Consider the following 18910-nt stretch of genomic DNA (forward strand, 5'->3'; position numbering starts at 1 on the left):
TGATGATTTGTGAAAGCGAGGCAGATCGACCACAATCACCATCTTTAAATCTCTGTTCGTTTCTCTGTTCATACTAGAGTGTTAGAATGAAGCTTGAAGGACATTTTGAGTCAAGCAGAAACGAACAACCTGGGTTATGATTCCATGAAATCGACTACATTGTGAAAGTGTTGCAGCCGAGGATGTAGTTTTAATACTTACAGATGATCTTTAAATACATGCAAGTCATCATGAAGGTGTGCCCTAACAAGAACGTCTTCCATCTTTCTATTTCTCTCCTGATCTGATGCCAACTTGCCCCTGGGCTTTTCTGTATGTGTGTTTGTCTGGTGTGTGTGTGTGTGTGTGTGTGTGTGTGTGTGTGTGTGTGTGTGTGTGTGTGTGTGTGTGTGTAGGACTCCATGAGGGTGTGTGTGAGTGTGTGGGCAGGCTGCACAGCACGCACCCTTGTGTGTTACCACGCCAGATCCCCTCAGGTGTCAGCGACAAGAGACACATCAAATGAACAAATATACAGCTAACTATAATTACACACACACACATACACATTGCACTCTCTATGTGTATAAGTGTGTGTGTGTGTGTGTGTGTGTGTGTGTGTGTGTGTGTGTGTGTGTGTGTGTGTGTTTTATTGGGATTCATTGTGAAAGTTAACATTTCATTCAGTAGTTGTCTCACTCAGAATCAGGAAGCATATTCTAAAAAAAAATCAGGCGAGGGATTACAGATGGAAACTAGCATGTTTCCAGAAATGTTGATTAATGTGCTGTAAAATAAAAATAAGTTGGGAGTTGGGCTGTCGGTATCGTAGTGGTAAAGTGTGTGCCCCATGTACCGGGGCTGTGGTCCTCCAGGCGGGCAGCCCGTGTTCAAATCCGACCTGTGGCTCCCTTCCCCACACTCTCTCTCCCTGATTTCTGACTCTATCCACTGTAATATCTCTTCAAAAAAAAAAGTTAAAAATGATCATCATCATTTAAATTCATCACTTAAATTGTTTTTATTTTAAATGATTTACTAACAATTAAACCGAGGTGAAAACTTTAATCAAATAAAAATGCCTAACACCATGTTTTGGAACAAAAAAAAGTTTTTTTACTGCACAAACTGTAAATTTAGATCAGAAAATTTTATTTTACCCCGAGCAGGGAAACTCATTTTCCACCAGCTCGATTCATTCACACAGCAAACATCATCGACACCACAATCACGATACACAACAAGTGAATAAAACACAAACACCATTAAACCATTTGAGACATAATCTGTCAGAGCATTAATAGATAGAAAGATAGACTCTTTATTGTCAATGTATGAAAGAACACAACAAAACTTTGTTGGCAGCAATCCTGTACAGCAGCGTTTACAAAATCTTTCACATGTTATAAAAATAAATTCACAAGAAAAGTGTTTGTGCAAGACTGAAAGTGAATAAATAAATAACAGTTATTCAATAATAAAGAAGCCTTTATATGATCATACAAACGTAGGAAATAAAGCTCTGATTACACTTCTGCTTTGCGGAGTTCAGATTAATATTTGACTAAAGCTCCTTCAATTGTTCTTGAGTATTTTGACTTTTTATTCTGTAACATCTGATAAATAAACACATTTTCCTATTTTATTTGTCGCACATTTCACACACTGACACAACTCTACTTAAAAGGTTGAAAAAAAATACTGTCATCATTTGTTGTTCTTCTTAAAATATATTCAATTATTGCTTCATGCTGGGAATTGTGAGTGAATATTTCTCTTCATTAATATGAAAATTCAAACTATTCATTAAAGAATCCTTTAAATGTATTTATACAAAGTGCTACATGATTCTTAATTTGAGAAATTATATCCTTTTTTTTTAAAGAAATCTTTCCTTTTTCTTTTCTGAAAAAATTCTGAATGATAACATGTTTTTTTCCCCACATACACTTCACTTGAGACTCTCTTCAGGAGTTTTGATCACCACACTTTGGTGTCCCTTCTTGCACCTTCAATGAAAAAAATAAATAAAGAAACCAAAACCTGTGTATGACATGTAAATCCAAGGAGAGTGAAAAATGATACTGACAAACTATTAACATAATTAACATATTAAAGCCGAGTTCCAGGCTTTTCTCAGAATCATTACCAAGCCTTTCACACCTCTGAGATCCCCGATCTCACTCTTTTATCCCCGATGCTAATGAGACCCGAAAATCCTCCTGTCCTGGATTGTCTTGCAAAGTGCTCTCTAGGCTGCACACCACTCATACACATGTAAGCCAGTTTCTCTCCAGCATGGGAAGGGTTAATAATCCTACACCTGTCCTATCAGACACCTGTTTCATTCCTCTCAGCCAATCAGAGCACAGAGGGAATACTTGGCTCGCATGAAATAAATCTGGGCCCCGTTCAAAGAGGGAATCACAACACTTGACTCATCTGTGTGTCACTGCTCCTCTTAAGACTGATTCACCGGCGCAGAGGGAGACACACACACGTCTAAACAGCACAAGAGTTGAAACTAAAGGAAACTATTCCGGCTGACTTGGACTGGAGACATGACCAAAGAGACTGAGTAAGTTCTACGAGGATTTTCTATTTAAGCACAAATGTGCATTTCATTCAAACATTTGTTTCCAAAGAACTATTTTTACTTACTTTTAGGAACATGTGAGTTAGACTTTGTGTTTGACAGTAGGGATTTAATGTCTGGTGGGAAAGAAACTCCCCCTTCTTCCTTTTTTTGCAATGAGACCCCCATGTGAAAGATCCCTGTTTTTTAAGAAAGGGGTGTTTTGCAGGGGAAATTGATATGGATAGGTTTAACACACACTCGCACAAACACACACTTGAGCCCGTGGTCTGTTTCGGCTTGTGTTGTCACTAACCTAGGGGCCACTGTGCACAAAAGGAGACCGGGAAATAAGAATCTCCTCTTGAGGTGTTGGACAGAGACAGGGGGCAATGACAGCATGTAATGCATTGAATTACATAATGGAGAAACCCTAGACACGAGCCCCCCCTCCCCCCTTCCCAGCGTCTGTGTCTACACATCTGAACTTGTCTAGTTTTAGGGGGAAATGGAGAGAAACTAATGGAGCTGTTGTGGTTTTTTTTTTTTTTTTGCAAAGGTGTGAGAAGGAGAGACAGGTGCATCTTAGAGCAGGTGTACAAGCAGACTTAAACCCCGTCTTTAATGTGCCGTCATTAAGAAATGTTAAATGTTAAGCAATCCACTTTAAAGTACAGTATAGATGTCTGGATGCTCGCTCATGAATCATTCCATTTCTCTTTGAGCTTCACTTCTTCTGTGGTCGTGAACACCTGTGGTCTCCCACTCCTGTCAGCACATTTCAATTAGCTGTTTATCCAGAGTAAACTGCTGCTTTATTTGCTCATTAGCTACTTCAGACCAACTCCAAAGGGGGATTTATCATGGTAGGCAGGATATTTACAATCCAATGTCACTGTGAGCCTTTCCAAACAAATCCAATCCTCAGAATCCCGGGCTCTGAAAAGCTGAGCTCACCTGAGCGCAACTGCAGGGTTCTGTTTACTAGTAAGATACCTTGTCGTCTGTTTTGAGACCAAAGCAAATAAGTACGTTTATACAGGATTTGAGATGTGTATGTTTGAGTGGTGGGGGGTGGAGGTGGAGGGGGCTGATAGTGGGTGGCCCTTTGGCCTTTTTTAAAAAGAAACCTTTTTTGACACCACTGCTTCTAAAAGGGATGTTACTCAGCTCTGCGGTTTTGCAATCGAAACCCTCCACGCTCAGGAGCAAGTATGTGCGGTGCCCTGAGGGCCAGTCACTACTACTAAATTACAACGTAGACGCACACCAGCAAACGCTATCTCTCAAACAAGCATTTAGGATATTGGAAAAATATGTATTTACCCATTGAGCAACTAGATAAATCAGAATCTCTTTTAGTGTTGAACTGTCTACTTAATCACTCTTTCTGTGTCTATCTGCAGGACTCTGGGACTGATCTTTCAGAGTGAGAATTTTAACCGTTACACCAACCACATAATGGAGTCTTGGTCCTACATGGATAACCCTGTCCCTGAGCTGAACCACTCCAAACCAAGACTGCAACCGGGAGATGACCTGACAGCCTTAACCATGCTTTACGAACAGTGCAAGGTAGATAATGCAGAATCATGGGAATCAGAACTTTACTCATTGTTGTCCACAAGTTTAAGTCTAACTCTCTGACCACCATTTATCTTTCTTTTTCCAGAGCCAGAAAGAGCAGAAGATCACTGGTTGCAACCGTGGAGGAAACATTTGCAAATCCACAGAGAGGTAAGACAAAAAAATCCAGATGTTCACCCAACACCCAAATGTGGTCTAGAAAGTGTTAATACAGCGAGAGAAAGGCAGGGCTTTGGGAGGCCATAAACAGGTGAGACAGTAATCCCCAAATCAAACATAGGGGTATTATTGTCCACCTCTCAAGTCCTTCCATCCAACCCTCTCTTCATCATCTCTGCTTGTTCAAGAGTTTCCCCCAAAAAGCAAGGAGTTTGTTTTCCCTCTGTTACTGAGCTTTCCATTCCAACTACTTCTCGTTGTCCAGAGAGTGATGGCCATTGTTGGGGCACAGTGTTGGTGCCTCAAGCATCTTAAGCAGAGAAACTCAAACACAGAGATAAAGAAAGCTGGATTAGGGTACAAATAGTTCCCACCCAGACTCAAACCGTGTCTTTCCCTGAGTTCTCCTTTGCGGTAGCTGTGTGTGGTGAGAGTGTTTAGACTAGTGTTTGTTTGCACAGGCTTCTGTCATGTTCTAGAGGCACTACAGTTAGGTTGTTTGTTCTCTTGCCCTCTTTGTATCATGGGTGTAGTATTTCTGAGTCATGCTGACCTAACAAAAGTGGCTTTCCTGATCACTTAATCACCTTTGTCTTTTCTTCCTTCTCCCTTTTTGTTCCCCCCCCCACCCTGCCAGGAATCCTACAAACACCAATGACTATGTTTCATTGGACGCATCCGCCAACGTTATGAAGATCCTCTCCGAGGGTGTTCCCTCGAGCCATCCCCAAGAGGTTTTGGGATCCAAGCAGAACACCTCCCTGCCCATTCCCACAACCTCAGACACCTACGCCACCCTGACCAGCGTCGTATCCGACACCTACGACAAGCAGGAACTCAACATTATCTTCGACTCCTTGCTGCAGAAGTGGCCAGAGAGCGGGGCTTTCCCGGACCACAGCACCGAGGTAAGTTTATCTGAGAGCCCAGCCTTGTTTTTCTGAGCAGCTTTTTTTTCTTCCTGTTCAGCATTTCTGTCTTGCATATATTAACTTATATCGTTTTTTGCGTTTTCTGCAATCTCAGACTCTTCCCTACAGCGATCCCTTCCCCGAGGACCAGTCCAGCCCGGTCTACTCAGGCTCCTACACCGGCTCTCCACCAGAGAGATTCAGGAGTGACTTCCAGTTTTCTCTTGGTGCTCCACTTGCGTCTACTTACAAGTCCAGCGAGCTGCCCATGGTGTACCTGAACAAGGGCCAGTTCTACCCCATCACTCTGCAGGGAGTGGACAGTGCATGCCTTACTGCCACCAAAGTCAAGGTGAGTCATCATTAGGAAAGTCAGGAACATTTATTTCTGAGAAATGTTTATCCAGAGTTCTTGTTTTGTTCTATTTGCATGCAAGATATGTACGAACAGTCGGCGACTTTTGTTGTGGCATATTTCCCCTCGGGCCTTTTCCAGCATGAATACGTAAATTCCTTGCGTGCCACCAAGCCAACCCTTCCCAAAAATCTGTCCCTCCCTTGGAGCCAGCTCCTCAGTGACTAATTCCCTGCTGACACCCAGCACACAGGGCTGCTGGCATTTAAATGACAGCGTCCTGCCCTGTTAAATGTATTCCTACGCTGGTGTAATGAGGCCAGAGTGCAGTGGAGATCAGCTCAGCTCAGGGTGAAAAAAAAAGTGAACAAAAAGGGGGGGAAGGTGTGGTGTAGTTTTTTAACATTGGTTGACAACCCTTAACTTAGTCAAGTGAATCAGAGGATAAGGCCATACACAAACACACACCCGCTCACTGCAAATAACTGAACACAATGTGAAGAGAAAAGGGGGATTTAGGATGATAAATGGAACATGGTGGCGTTTAGAGAAGAGCTGATTGTTCTCAAAAGGTGTAGTCAGGTGAACGGATTGCTTACAGCTTGACAAATGTTCCTAACTCACAGATTTTTTTTTTTGTCACCTTTCTCCCCCCAACAATGACAGACGGTGGTGATGGCTGTGTTTGAGAATGACAAGAGCCCAGAGATGCAACTCCGTTTTTGGAATCACTGGCATGCGCGCCAGCCAACCGCCAAGCAGAGGGTCATTGACATCGGTATGTTGAACACTAATTGAAAATACATGTGTGTGATCACTGTTCAGCTCTATGCAGACGATAACATCTCGGACATACAGTAAAAGTGAACGCATCTCACCATTCTTTGGCTAAGAAGAGAATATAAAACATGTCATTCTCCTTTTACAGCAGACTACAAAGAAGTGTTCAGCGGCGTCAGCAACGTAGAGGAGGTAGCCTTCAACGCTCTCTCCTTCGTTTGGAACCCCAATGAAGAGGCAAAGGTAAACACATTCAACAAATCGGCTTGCTCATAATTATGAAACAACAACGCGTCAATGTTTTTATATAACTAAGCTCTTTGAGGCGAAAGAGAAGGAGCAGAACAGGTGGATGGTTTTAGAAGGAAAGAGAGGAAAGGTAAAGACGAGAGAGGTGGAGAGAGAAGGAGTGGCTGAGGAGGGAGGGGAGGAATCCCAGAAATGTGTTTGGCCCCGAGGCTCCTGTCACCACAGCAGGCGAGAGCCACGACAGCTAATTTTGAGCTTCTCTGTGGCCCAAAGGGCGCTGGGGTGGAGCTAACCAAACCTGCTGCAGGTGGAGAGGATAGGGAAGAACTAGCAGCAGAAAATGTGAAGATAGGCCATGAATACTGTGATTTTAATGATATGAAAAACCAGGAAGTGAGAAAAGAACATGGATAGATTTCATTCTCAAGAGGGAAAAATAAAACTCAGAGAGGAAGTCGTTCTCAATCTCTCGCCAAACATGACATCATGCTGCACAAAGCTTCTTCCTTGTACTTTATTGGCAAACATCTTTCAGCGTTAGCATTAAAATACATTCTCCTATGCTTACAGGTTTACATTGGCATCAACTCCCTGAGCACAGACTTCTCCTCTCAGAAGGGAGTGAAAGGCCTGCCGCTCAACATCCAGATTGACACCTACGACTTCAGCTCAGGAACAAACCAGCTCATTCACAGAGCTGCCTGCCAAGTCAAGATTTTCTGTGATAAGGTATGCCACTTCACCTAATTTCCTTTTCTTAAACACCACAAAAACAAAATAAAAGACAAATGGCAGTTGAGGAGTTGAATCGTGACCATTTGGTTGTTGTTTCCAAAGGGTGCGGAGAGGAAGATGCGTGATGAGGAGAGGAAGAGATCTAAGAGGAGGGGAAAGAATGACGCAAACAGTAAGTATTGCAACCTCGATTATACTTGGAGTATATAATACTGCATTTCGAAGGGTTTATTCTAACGTTCATGTTTTTTTTAATTTCCAGCCAACAAGTCTTTAGTGAGCAGCTCCATGGGCAGTGAATGCACCTTCTTCCAAACCCTGGACGACCACGTCACCCAGCCGGTCCTCTTCATCCCAGAAACACACCTCTCCAGCTTACAGCGCATGGTAGGTCCTCCTTCAGACACACGTTTGTTATTGCTAGTAAATCTTCCCTCTTTTTTTCCCTGAGTTGAGTGACTCATTTTCCCGATCCTTGTATCCCTTCAGGGGATAGGAAAGGCGAGAGAGAGAGAGAGAGAGAGAGAGAGAGAGAGAGGCAGGGAAAAAAAAAAACTGTGGGAAAGTATGTGGTGGGAAAAGTGGGCTGGGAAAAAAAAAAAAGGAGGGGATGGTGTCAGCGAAAGTGAAGGTAGAGATCAGATGAGTTAATGGGAGTCGAAACCAGGCACAGGTACAAGCCGCTGCAGCTACTGACACTGACATTAGGCTATAGGGGTTTAGACGAACACACACACACACACACCTGTTGCGCCTTCATGTGCACCACCCTCATATTACCCATTACAAACACTTGCAAAAACATTGAGGCGAGGGGGGCTGTTCAGACAGGCCAGCTTTCCCACACTATACGTTCTGAAACAACATGTGTGTGAGTATAGAGGGAAAGCTTCCACAACTTCCTGCCATGTGATTGCAAAATTACATCACGACACAAAACCTCACAGGCAGTCATGAATGATGGAGGCATTATAACATCTTAGATTGGCCATTGTGATAAAGCACAGGATGCGTCTGCCTTTGTCTCTGCATCAGCGCCCACGCTTGTGTTATGCTCTTTAAAGTTATGGGAAATGCAGTCTTAAGAGTAATGATGATAACATTCCTTTTTGAAGGTATTGTGCTCACACAATAGGGGCGGGGGGGCCGGGGGCATTAAGCAATGCTTTTATCAGTGTGCATGGAGTGGTGTCTCATCAGATCTCTAATCAGGTCTCTTTCTCTTTGTCCAACCAGGCCACTCCCAAGGACGAAGCTGACAGGTAAGCAAAGCCAAAAAAGCACATTAACAGCCGTCCATCACAACTGCTTATTCTCCAAAATTAAAAAACACAGTGGCTGTTTAAGTCTAAAGTGAATGTCTGATCTGGTTTTTTTTTTTTAAAGGAGTTCGATGAAGAGATTGTATCAAAAGAGAGACCAGTCAAGCTCTCCACCCAGCAAGCAAGCACGCAGAGAAGACCCACAAAGAGGTAGATATAGAAAAAACCAACGCAAAGATTAGCATGTAGCCGATAAGCTAAATGTGTCCTCCGTGCTAATTTCTTTTATTTCCTCCAATAGTTCTGCTCTACGTGAGGTCGGGCGCTGAGGAGGTATTTGATGCGCTCATGCTCAACACGCCAACGGTGTCGGGTCTACGAGAAGCCGTAAGTGACATACTGTAAATAGAAAAACGTCAGACTTGGTTTTTCCCCACCACCTCGCCTTTGTTGTTTCCCTCCAACAAACACGCTATCGTACATCACGCTCGCATAGCATTCGCTTTACGGCACGCTCTCTCTCTCTCAAGCATATCATTTGTCTCTGACAACATCACGCTAACTGTCGTCTCTTGTTCCGTTCCTCCCCTCAGGTTTCAGAAAAGTACGGTATGCAAAAAGACGCCATTGGGAAAATCTACAAGAAATGCAAGAGAGGGTGAGCTCCCTTATTCTGTTTTGTTCTTTGTTCTAATGCGATGAACACAGGTGGCTTTACACACAGGCTGGATTAAAAGGAGGTGATTTGGGACAGACGATGCGCATCAATTCAGGGCTTAGTTTGTCATTCTAATCTTTCCCCGTCTTAAAAGAAGCTCAGGTCGACAGACAGGGTGGGTAGGTTAGTTGGCTTGGCCCCGCTGGAATGCGTTAATTGCAGCTCCTACAAAAGAAAGATGGGTGACTGAAAGGGAATGATTTCAGAAGTCCTTTAGCTGAGTCACTGCCGATTGCTGTACTTTAAAAAAAAAAAAAAAAAAATGTTTTCATAGCTTCTTCTCATCGGACCATCAGGAAGTTTGTCATAGTTGAAAACAGATAGTGGGGTGAAATTTAAGTCTTCAAGGGTTCCAGTCTGTGAGAGTTGCAAATCAAGTTCTGTATCTTTTTTTAAAATCTCTTACATTTCTTTGAGCTCAGATGATCTTCTGCACAGAATAGGGCCGCTTTGCAAAAGTGACCTGTGGAGAAGAACTCACACCACAGGAAAATATAAAGAAAGCCATCTCCTGTCCTTGATTGTTCAAAAGTCTGATTAGCAGGATTTCCAAATATCAATTAAGCTAACCCATAATGTATCAGCTGTCAAACTTATACTAGTCTGAGTCCCTTTGTGTGAAACTCCAGAGATCAGAGGGCAGATGTAAAAAAAAAAAAACAACCTCCCGAGAGACACTGAAACACCTTTGGGTGATTTTCCCTGCTGTGTGCTCGCAGCAAGCACTTCAGGGGGGGAGCAGCTAAGCTAACAGGTTGGGTTACATTCTCCCTGCGGTTTCCTCCCTCCTCTTTTACCTCCAGTCTTCAATCAGCCGTGTCCCTGCAGGCAGAATGCATGAGTTCAGTCATTAAAGCCTTTAAGACTTACAGGTTAGTTAGAAAAGGAGGGGAGGAGGAAGAAGGTGACCTGATTTACTACCCGTACTGATGCAGGAGATATACGGGCTAGCTTGTTTTTTTTAAGGAGCGAGATGCTTCCTTTAAAACGAATGACGCGTTGTATTAAAAGAAAACGAGAAACCTGGTGACCTGTCGTTTAAGAACGCTTGGCAAAGTAGAGCATGAAGCATTAAGAGTCGATTTTGAGTGTAAAAGTTTTAAAGACGGTTCAGTTTTTGCAGTTTAGGATACTTGGACTTCCCGTGCACACCTGACTGATTTCTTTGCTTTTTCTTTTCTTCAGGATTTACGTCAACATGGACGACAACATCATCGAACACTACACCAACCAGTCGGCCTTCCTCATCGAGATGTCAGAGGTCGCCGGCGGCCAGTTCCAGGTCACCCTCGTAGAAGTATGAAGTCCATGCAGCGTCCAGTCAGCGGCCCCGCTCCGCTGAAGGACGTGAGACATGAAATCACAGCTGCCGGTTGAAACCATCTCTTATAGCATTGCCCAATCAGAGACAATGTGAGCTGTGACCGCCAAAAAACCAGTACGAGAACTGGACTTGAAGAGACCTCTCCAGTTTCAAGCTCAACCTTTAAGCCTTCATCTGAAGTGTAAATACAACTCGCCCCAGTTCTCATGATGTATTTGAGTTTTAATGCTCTAACGTTAGAGCAATTATAAAGAACAGCCTGTACATATATAATGTAAATAGATTAAATAAGACAGTGTTTAATGAATTAGCCATGTGCATGTCGCGATCCATTTTCCATGAATTATGTATTTCAATTTTTTTTTATAACTCTACGGAGATTTTTCAGCATTTTTTTTTAAGAGGTTGCTATTCCTGCTGCTTTCAGTGTACTCATCATTTCTTCTACAAAATAATCCACCCACAACTAACTCACAATGTTGTTGTTTTTTTTGTTTTTTTTTTAAACTGCCAGCAAGTGTGTTCCTGTAATGGTTCCTGTTAGTTTCACGACTATCGTAGCCCGAAACGCTTCGGGTTGGATTCAGAACCGAACGTCAGACATTTCCATCCAACAAACCACACAAGAGTTAGTATTGGCAATCATTTAGCCCCAAAGCTGTGGACATTTCCTGACTGTATAGTGTAACCACAGAGCTAACCCGCCACCCCCCCAAAAAACCTCTCCTCTCTCCCCCCAAACCCTTTCATAGTATGCATGTGTGTGTGTGAGTGTGAAAAAGGTTGCAGGAAATCCCTTCCCCTTTACGCATCATTTCAAAACAAACATGTATCCCTGCTGTATTTCATTATTATACCACGGCAATTCTGGTTGTATTAGCATATCTTGCCTCTTTTATACGAAAATAAAGAAAATGCAAAAGACTCGTTTCATCGTCGTCGTCTCTTTTTCTCATCTCTGGTTATGAGGCATGCATATATATTATCGCTGGAAAAAAATTAAGGAAGGCAGATGCTGATACGGTGTCTGCGCGCACTGTTTCAATTAGTCTTTGTTAGATTGAAGTGCTTATTGGAAACAGCTTATCACTTCATCAGCCCCCTGCAAATGGAACAAAAGCATGATTCCAGTCTGTATGTATGAGGGTTGAACATGTTTTGTGTACTTCCTTAATGCCAAGGTTTTATGTGCATGCTGAGAAAATATGCTTTTGTTGTCTATTTTTCTCAACATTTGCAGCACACACACACACACACATACAGGCTTGATTATGTGTTAGCATAAGGAGATGTGAACTGTGATTCCCTATTTGGTGCCACTGACGGGAGGAAAAAAGCAGGGAGGCACTCTGCCCTAGATATAACACAGACATCATTCAGAGAGAGAGACACACACACGCACACATATAGAAGTGCAGCAAGGCAGAGCAGACAGAGACAAAGAGACAGGCAACACAAGGACAAACAAGAGACATGAAGACAGAGAAAGCCAGCCAGCGGAGACAGGTGGCGGTGAAGCGGCTGAAGCAACACTTCACAAGAGGGGAACGAGAGGGAGAGTAATGAAGAGGTGGTTGCACCATCTGCTGCCGAGAGAGAGAGAAACATGTTTGTCGGTTCAGATGAGAGCGAGCGAGGGAGGCAGCAGCCAGCGATCTGCAGTGAGATAAACAGCACGACCCCTCCTGAATGGTAAGTGGGGACATGGACTGTGTGTGTGTGTTTACATTTCAGCGTTATATTTGCCTGTGTGAGAAGAAAGATTATTTATAGATTACAGCATGTTCATTATTCCCAAACCATGACCAGCCTCCTTAAGTGTTTTGTTTTCTGCAGATGTTTTGGATATCATTTCTGGTGTCATCTCTGGATCAAAACAAACCATCTGAAGTCAGTGCTTTGAAAGCTTTGCAGCAGCAGAGATTTTGTGGTTAAGCGAGCGCGACATCTGGTTCAGCGATCTGCAAATTGCATGTCTAATTTGTGCATTAAAAATGAAACAAAATCGAGTTTAAGATGTCAAATCGTGCCGAGTGATAACGCGGGGGGAACGAGGAAACCGTCCCGTTTCATTTCCCCCAGGAGGGAAGAGAAGCGTTTGATGTCTCGTCTCTCTTTCCCCCTCACGTTAACAACGTCAAAAATATTCTCAGTAGCAGAACAGGAAATACTGGGATGTTTCCCATCACAATGTTTGACTAACACTTCAAGACATGTGAAATGTTAATGTCAGGTATGTGTCTGTGACAAAAACCCTTCCACTTACTAGGCTCACTTCATCAAACAGACGTTAATCCTGATGGTTAATCCTTCTTTAATTACCGTCTATTCCGGAGTTTTCTGACGTGGGTTTTGGTTGAATACTTTTCCAGCATGTCTGTTCTTGAGACTGATCACTGACGGTGAATCACGGTAAATGTCATCAACCCTGCAGTGACATTTGCTCAAGTGAATTATCTCCACATTGATAATGGGTCCAATAAACTAGCTTGATTGTAGGTCAGATTTAAGGTTAAATATCCTCTCCTTGGTGCACCGAAACAAACACAGGGTGATATCTGGCATCAATTCAAGTCCAGTGCTTTAGGTTTTTTTTGTGTTTTTTTTTATAAGTATATGTCATTGTTTTATAATTTATAAACCTCTACAAAGAAGTGACTTGAGTTGCCAAAAAATTAAAAAAAATATATGTGGAAAAATGCAGCTATTTAAATAACACCTACTAATCATTTTTAAAGGATTAAAGGTTTGACCATGAAGAGCCATAGATGTACTAACGTGGGATATGTCTATCACTTTAATCATATTGTGGAAACATTCATTATGATAGCTTTATTTTGAAATCTTATTAAAATTTTGTTTTAATTAGTGCCATCAAAAGATTGCATTTCCTAAATGTGATCCAACGCTGGAATTCAATAATTAATCGCAATACATCACATTTATCAAATATCATTATTTTGCATTTTTTAAAAAAGTTTTTCTGATGCTTTTATTTTGGATTTTTGTACCATTTTAAGATTTTTCTTCACTGAGCCTACAGGGAGATTCCGCTGTCAGTGCGGTGGCTTAGCTACAGTGTGCCTGAAGGGACAAACAGCACATGATCAAGGCGATTAAAAAAAAAAAAACTAATGCATTTTTTTTTTCTGAAGCTTTCATGCTGACAGCCCTCATTTTTATCTACTGCAGGCAATTTACAAGGCTTAAGTAAGGTTTAAATTCAGTTAAAGAAATAAAAGGAAACTCAAAAAGATTATTGCTGGTCTCACAATAAAGCCAGGGTGTTGTTTTTGTTCATTGAAGCAACAGTAAGGAAGATTTCAGTTTAGTGAACCACTGAGGGTCTCTGAGTGCAACTGTACTGTCCTAAACCACAACAAGTTTTGACGTCCAGTTCCACACTGGCCGGCACGGCCCGCGGTCACACTGGCCAGGACCACAGGTTAGATTCGAACCCGGGGTGCCCGCTTGGAGGACTACAGCCTCTGTACATGGATGTGCACTAACCTCTAAGCCACTGGCGCCCCTATCACCTATTATTTTAAGGTGGAAAAGTGATGTATTGTAGCTTTAAAGAAGTTGACCCCGTGGGTGTTTATGTGACAGAGATCACACTGATTTGGGCTACTTGTGAGTGTGTGTGTGTGTGTGTGTGTGTGTGTGTGTTTGTCTGCATGAGTCACACTAAGTGAGTCCTTAAGTCGTCTCGTCTGCGTCCCAAAGGACATTTTCTTTCTTTCGTCCTCCAGGCTGCGACATCGTCGATGGACTCACTCTGCATTCAGACACTGGCCCCCGACATAATTACTAGCCACACTGAATTCTTCCAAGGTCATCACCGGCCATCAATCGTCAAGACGACAACAACACACACATACTTCTGTAAACACTCAGACACACACACACACACACACACACACACTAACATTTCAACACACAAGACCTAGTTAGACTCCTATCCATACAGCCTAACTATGTCTTGTTATAAATAAAACCACACACACACGCTGTCACGCTGAGACTGGCCAAGTTGTGGTATCCTAGCAACAGAGACAGACATCGACCACTCCGTCTTTTTCCTGTCCAGCGCTGGAAGCCGTGAAGGCAAAACCTCCTTCTGCTTTCTCCGTCTGCTGGAGCCTCACACCTCTCTCTCTCTCTCTCTCTCTCTCTGCATCATTTCCTTCATCATATGTGCACAACACCGCACTCTCTCTGAATTAATATTTCTCTTTCATCCAAGGAGTCAGAATGAGGAGTCTGCAGCTAGCGAGGAGGAGATTGTCTTTCAAAGAGGTAAACTTCTTTTTTTTTATTCATTTGGGTCGTTTAATGTTCTTACTTTCTTTGATTTTTTTTATGAGGATTCTTTTTATTGTAATAAATATCCCACATGTTTTTCTTTATGGGCAGAGGAGACATTTGGGACTTGAATACATACTTACATGACCGTGTTGACTTATCCTTTCAGAATAGATTGTTGCTGTTCTGAGGAGACCCCCGATACCAACAAGTGCTAATAAGAAGCTGCGTCCCCGTGTGGAGGAGCCGCAGCAATCGTCATCTCTGTTTTGGAAATATTTACAGTGGAAAGCGATCTGAGGACAGGAATCGTGGAGCTGGTATGTTCTATCTCTAAACACAGGCAGAGGAAAGTTTTTTTTTATAAAGAAAATCTGGGGTTGCAGCTCTCTCTCTCTCTGAGAATGCACACTCCGGGCTCCATGGTGACGGGGATCGTCTTTTCCCCGCTGGGACTGGTCCTCGTCTTCACCGCCGCCATCACCCCTCAGTGGAGAGAGGGGCAGGCGCGTCTGAATATGACCGGGCCGGGGTCACTGCTCCGGTCGAGCGTGAAAGGTCAAGGGTCAACGGACTCGCTGCTCTTGCTCCGCTCTGACGGACTCTGGGAGACGTGCCTGCAGGTGGAGCACTCGGAGCTGAAGCAGTGCTGGCCCGCTGCAGGTCCGTATCAGAGAGACTCCAGGGTCCGCCTCGCCCAAGGTCTGATCCTGACCTCGCTGTTCCTGTGCGGCACCGGCATTGTCCTGGCGTGCATCGGGGTCCGCTGTTGGACGGATCTACCTCTGAGGGGTGTCGCTGCGACGGGCGGACTCTTGGTTGTGACCGCAGGGCTGCTGAGCCTGACTGCTCTCGGGGTGTACACGCACAACCTCGGGATGCTGGGGATGAGCAGTCAAGGGACCAAGTTCCCCCAACTCAGCCTGCACCCAGCGGGGTCGCTCTACTTTGGATGGCTGGGTTCATGTTCACAGGTGCTGGGAGGCAGCGCTCTGCTGCTCAGCTTCAAACGGCCAAAGTGTCCGACCTGCCCCTCCTGCCCCGAGCTGCCCGCCTGTCCTGCCTGTCAATCATTTCCAGAGCTCAGCAACAAGCCAGACATGAATGTTTACGAAGTCAGCTGTTAGAATACAAAGACTTTCAGACAACACGGGGACATATACTTCAAATTTAACAGCTAATCAATCTGCCAGCTAATGAAGTGAAGTAATTCATTAATGACTGTGAACTGCTACACATCGTCACTGAAAGATTAATGGAACATGATGGATGTTGTTGGCTCTTGATGAAGACACAAACTAACATGTAAAATACAACAAAAAAAGAATCAAAGATTGTCACTGATTCACTGAAATAATCAATGTTGAAAAGAGCTCAAGTTCCTGCTGCCTTTAACTGCGACATGTCGTAAGTCTCTTTGTGCTGCCTTTCATATTGTAGCCATGCATATGTACTGTTAGCAAGCAACACAGTATGTTTTTCATTAAGGGCTGTCAAGCAATTACATTTTTTTTTATTTTAATCTCTTAATTTCAGTATTTAATCTGAATTAATCACATGTTTGGAATTCAATTATTTTACATTTAATGATAAAATTATCATTTTTAGGCTTTTATTTTGAAAAATGTTTAACGTCTTAAGCTGAGTGTACTTTACTTGCTGTTTGAAATCAACCCCGCTTTTATTTTGAAATAAAGCAAGGTCCTTCTTGTAGATTTAACGTGATGACATTAACTCAAGCGAAGGGAAAAAGTTACTCGTTATGGATCAAAAACTAAATGAAAAAAACATCTCAAAGGGACGGTAACAAAGTCAAATGTTTTGGACTTTGGACTCGTCAGTTGAGCTGTCAGAGTTTTTTAAAGTGAAATGAGACATTCAAGGACGCAGCAGTGTCGTTCTTTTCCATCACTCTGACTAGAGGGAGACACTGCGGAGGCTATGGTGCCCCTAAAGGCACAAAATAGAATGTGATTAATTAAAAAAAAAAAAAAAAAAAAAAGAATGCCTTAATTTCAGACCTTGATTAATTGGGATTTATTTGTTAATGCTGACAGCCCTAGTTTTTTTGTGTCCGAAGAAAACTGTGACGTAAATATTTGTGATAAATTTAGAGAGCTGTAGCTTAAATAAAGTTAGAGCTTAAAGTAAAAAATAACCTTGGGAAAAAACTTGTTTATATGCTGTTATTAAACACCAACGTCCAAAGTGGATTTAACCTAATTTTAGGTTTAACTTTACTTGTTAATATTAAAAAGTGATGAAAACAGTCTTTCAGATATTTTTTTTTTATAAATGGAAACAGAAATCTTGTTTTTTTTTTCCTGAAAAATTTGCACTCTGATTGAACTCTGAGGTCACTTTGGACAATGAAGGAGTCAGACTGAGGTCAGATCTTTGCCAACTGCTCGTCAGGGTAAATCTTTGTATGATACGTAAACTGAGACGTGCTCATTTTGTGAACGTGATATGACTTACTCAGTGACACAAACTGTCAGTGTGAAGAGGAAAGTAGGAGGATGTTCAACAGGGTGTTGTTTGTTCTTTGCAGATGATTCATTGGTGTACGCTTGTTCTATTGTGTTCATACCTGGTGATGCATCCGTCTTTTGATTAAACATTTCAATATAACACTGTTTCCTGATCTTTGTTTTTACAGTTTTTGCAACACTAAACGTAGAAGCAGATAGTTCTAGGTTTTATCTTGACATACTGTGGCCATTTCTCACTTGTTGAATTGTTGGACTCATTTTTTGGGGGGGCTTGGGGGGAGATAGGACAGTGGACAGAGTCGTAAATTAGAGAGAGAAAGATTGGGGATCAACATGTGGGAAAGGAGCCACAGGTTGGACTTGAACCTGGGTTGCCCGCCTGGAGGACCACAGCATCCATACATGGGGCGCGCGCACCAACCACTGCACCACTAGCGCCCCCGACTAATTTTTCTAAGGTTTATTTTTAGGCTTTTAATTTCTTTATTTTAGAGACAGGGCAGTCGACAGAATCTGTTATCAAGGAGGAGAGAGAGTGTGGGGAATGACGGGCAGGAAGTGAACTACAGGTCAGATTCAAACCCGGGGACCGCCTGCTTGGACGACTATAACCTGTGTACATCACTCACCACTCAGCTACCCCAGTGTTGGACTAATTTTTAAATGTGCAATACATGCTTAGTTAAATTGTAGGCCTTTATTTTACTTTTAAGAGATCAAATGCACATGCAATTTCAAAACAATCACAAAAAAATCACAATCCAAATTGACACAGAAAGAATCTGTAGATTTACAAATTATCAACAAATTATCTCATAATTCCGACTTTTTATCTCATTATTATGACTTTATTATTTTCATTTTTATTTTTTAACTGGCGGAAATGGGCTTCCATACATTTAACCAAAGTATTCAAGATATCTGGACAGAAATTGAGTAGCCTGGATTCGGAATTTGGAAAGAAGAAGAATATCGGCCCTCTTCTCTTTCCAAATTAAGTCTTAATATTCAGGAAGCCATGAGTGAAACGCCTCGTGGGGCCCACAGTGATAACACTCACTGGATAACAACACAGCACGTCACAGAGCGAGGCTTTAACGTACAGTATGACGCAGCTCGTTAGGACAGTCTTCTTCCTCTTCCTCACCGTCATCCTCAATCTTCTCTTTTAAACTCCATTTACAGTATACAGCCTCCAACAGGGTAGCATCCTCTGTGCTTGCATGTTTACTCTGCCTCATTTCCAGGCACGCGCTCTGTAATACTAATTTATTGCAGCCTATATGTGTTATTGTATTTCACTTCATAGACTGGGCACTTGTCTTAACTTCTGGAAACTAAGTTGTTCCACATAACCCTCTAAATCACACAAGCAGCAAACGCCAACAGGCATCCACACGTGCGTCATTTGGATGGGAGGGGGAGGGGAAGGGGAAGGGGGGGGGGGGGGGGGTAATTAGTAGAATAACTGAATGAACA

The 18910-nt window shown here is 42.7% G+C and overlaps 2 protein-coding genes across 2 annotated transcripts; both read left to right on the forward strand.

The window, feature by feature from the left end:
- Positions 1 to 2397: 2397 nt before the first annotated feature.
- grhl3 (grainyhead-like transcription factor 3) lies at positions 2398 to 11549 on the forward strand. The gene is made up of 15 exons (XM_061063135.1): positions 2398 to 2557; positions 3961 to 4129; positions 4227 to 4291; positions 4938 to 5208; positions 5327 to 5563; positions 6233 to 6344; positions 6495 to 6589; positions 7166 to 7324; positions 7433 to 7502; positions 7593 to 7717; positions 8567 to 8592; positions 8717 to 8802; positions 8894 to 8979; positions 9186 to 9250; positions 10496 to 11549. Exons 1-15 carry the CDS (start codon positions 2541 to 2543, stop codon positions 10611 to 10613), a joined length of 1701 nt encoding a protein of 566 aa, XP_060919118.1. The 5' UTR covers positions 2398 to 2540; the 3' UTR covers positions 10614 to 11549.
- A 415-nt stretch (positions 11550 to 11964) lies between these two features.
- cldn23l (claudin 23-like) lies at positions 11965 to 17570 on the forward strand. Its single transcript, XM_061062652.1, has 3 exons — positions 11965 to 12326; positions 14881 to 14933; positions 15109 to 17570. Exon 3 carries the CDS (start codon positions 15344 to 15346, stop codon positions 16064 to 16066), a length of 723 nt encoding a protein of 240 aa, XP_060918635.1. The 5' UTR covers positions 11965 to 12326; positions 14881 to 14933; positions 15109 to 15343; the 3' UTR covers positions 16067 to 17570.
- Positions 17571 to 18910: the final 1340 nt, after the last annotated feature.

This window comes from Labrus mixtus, chromosome 18 (genome assembly GCF_963584025.1).
Source record: "Labrus mixtus chromosome 18, fLabMix1.1, whole genome shotgun sequence".
In the NCBI taxonomy this organism is placed as follows: domain Eukaryota; kingdom Metazoa; phylum Chordata; class Actinopteri; order Labriformes; family Labridae; genus Labrus; species Labrus mixtus.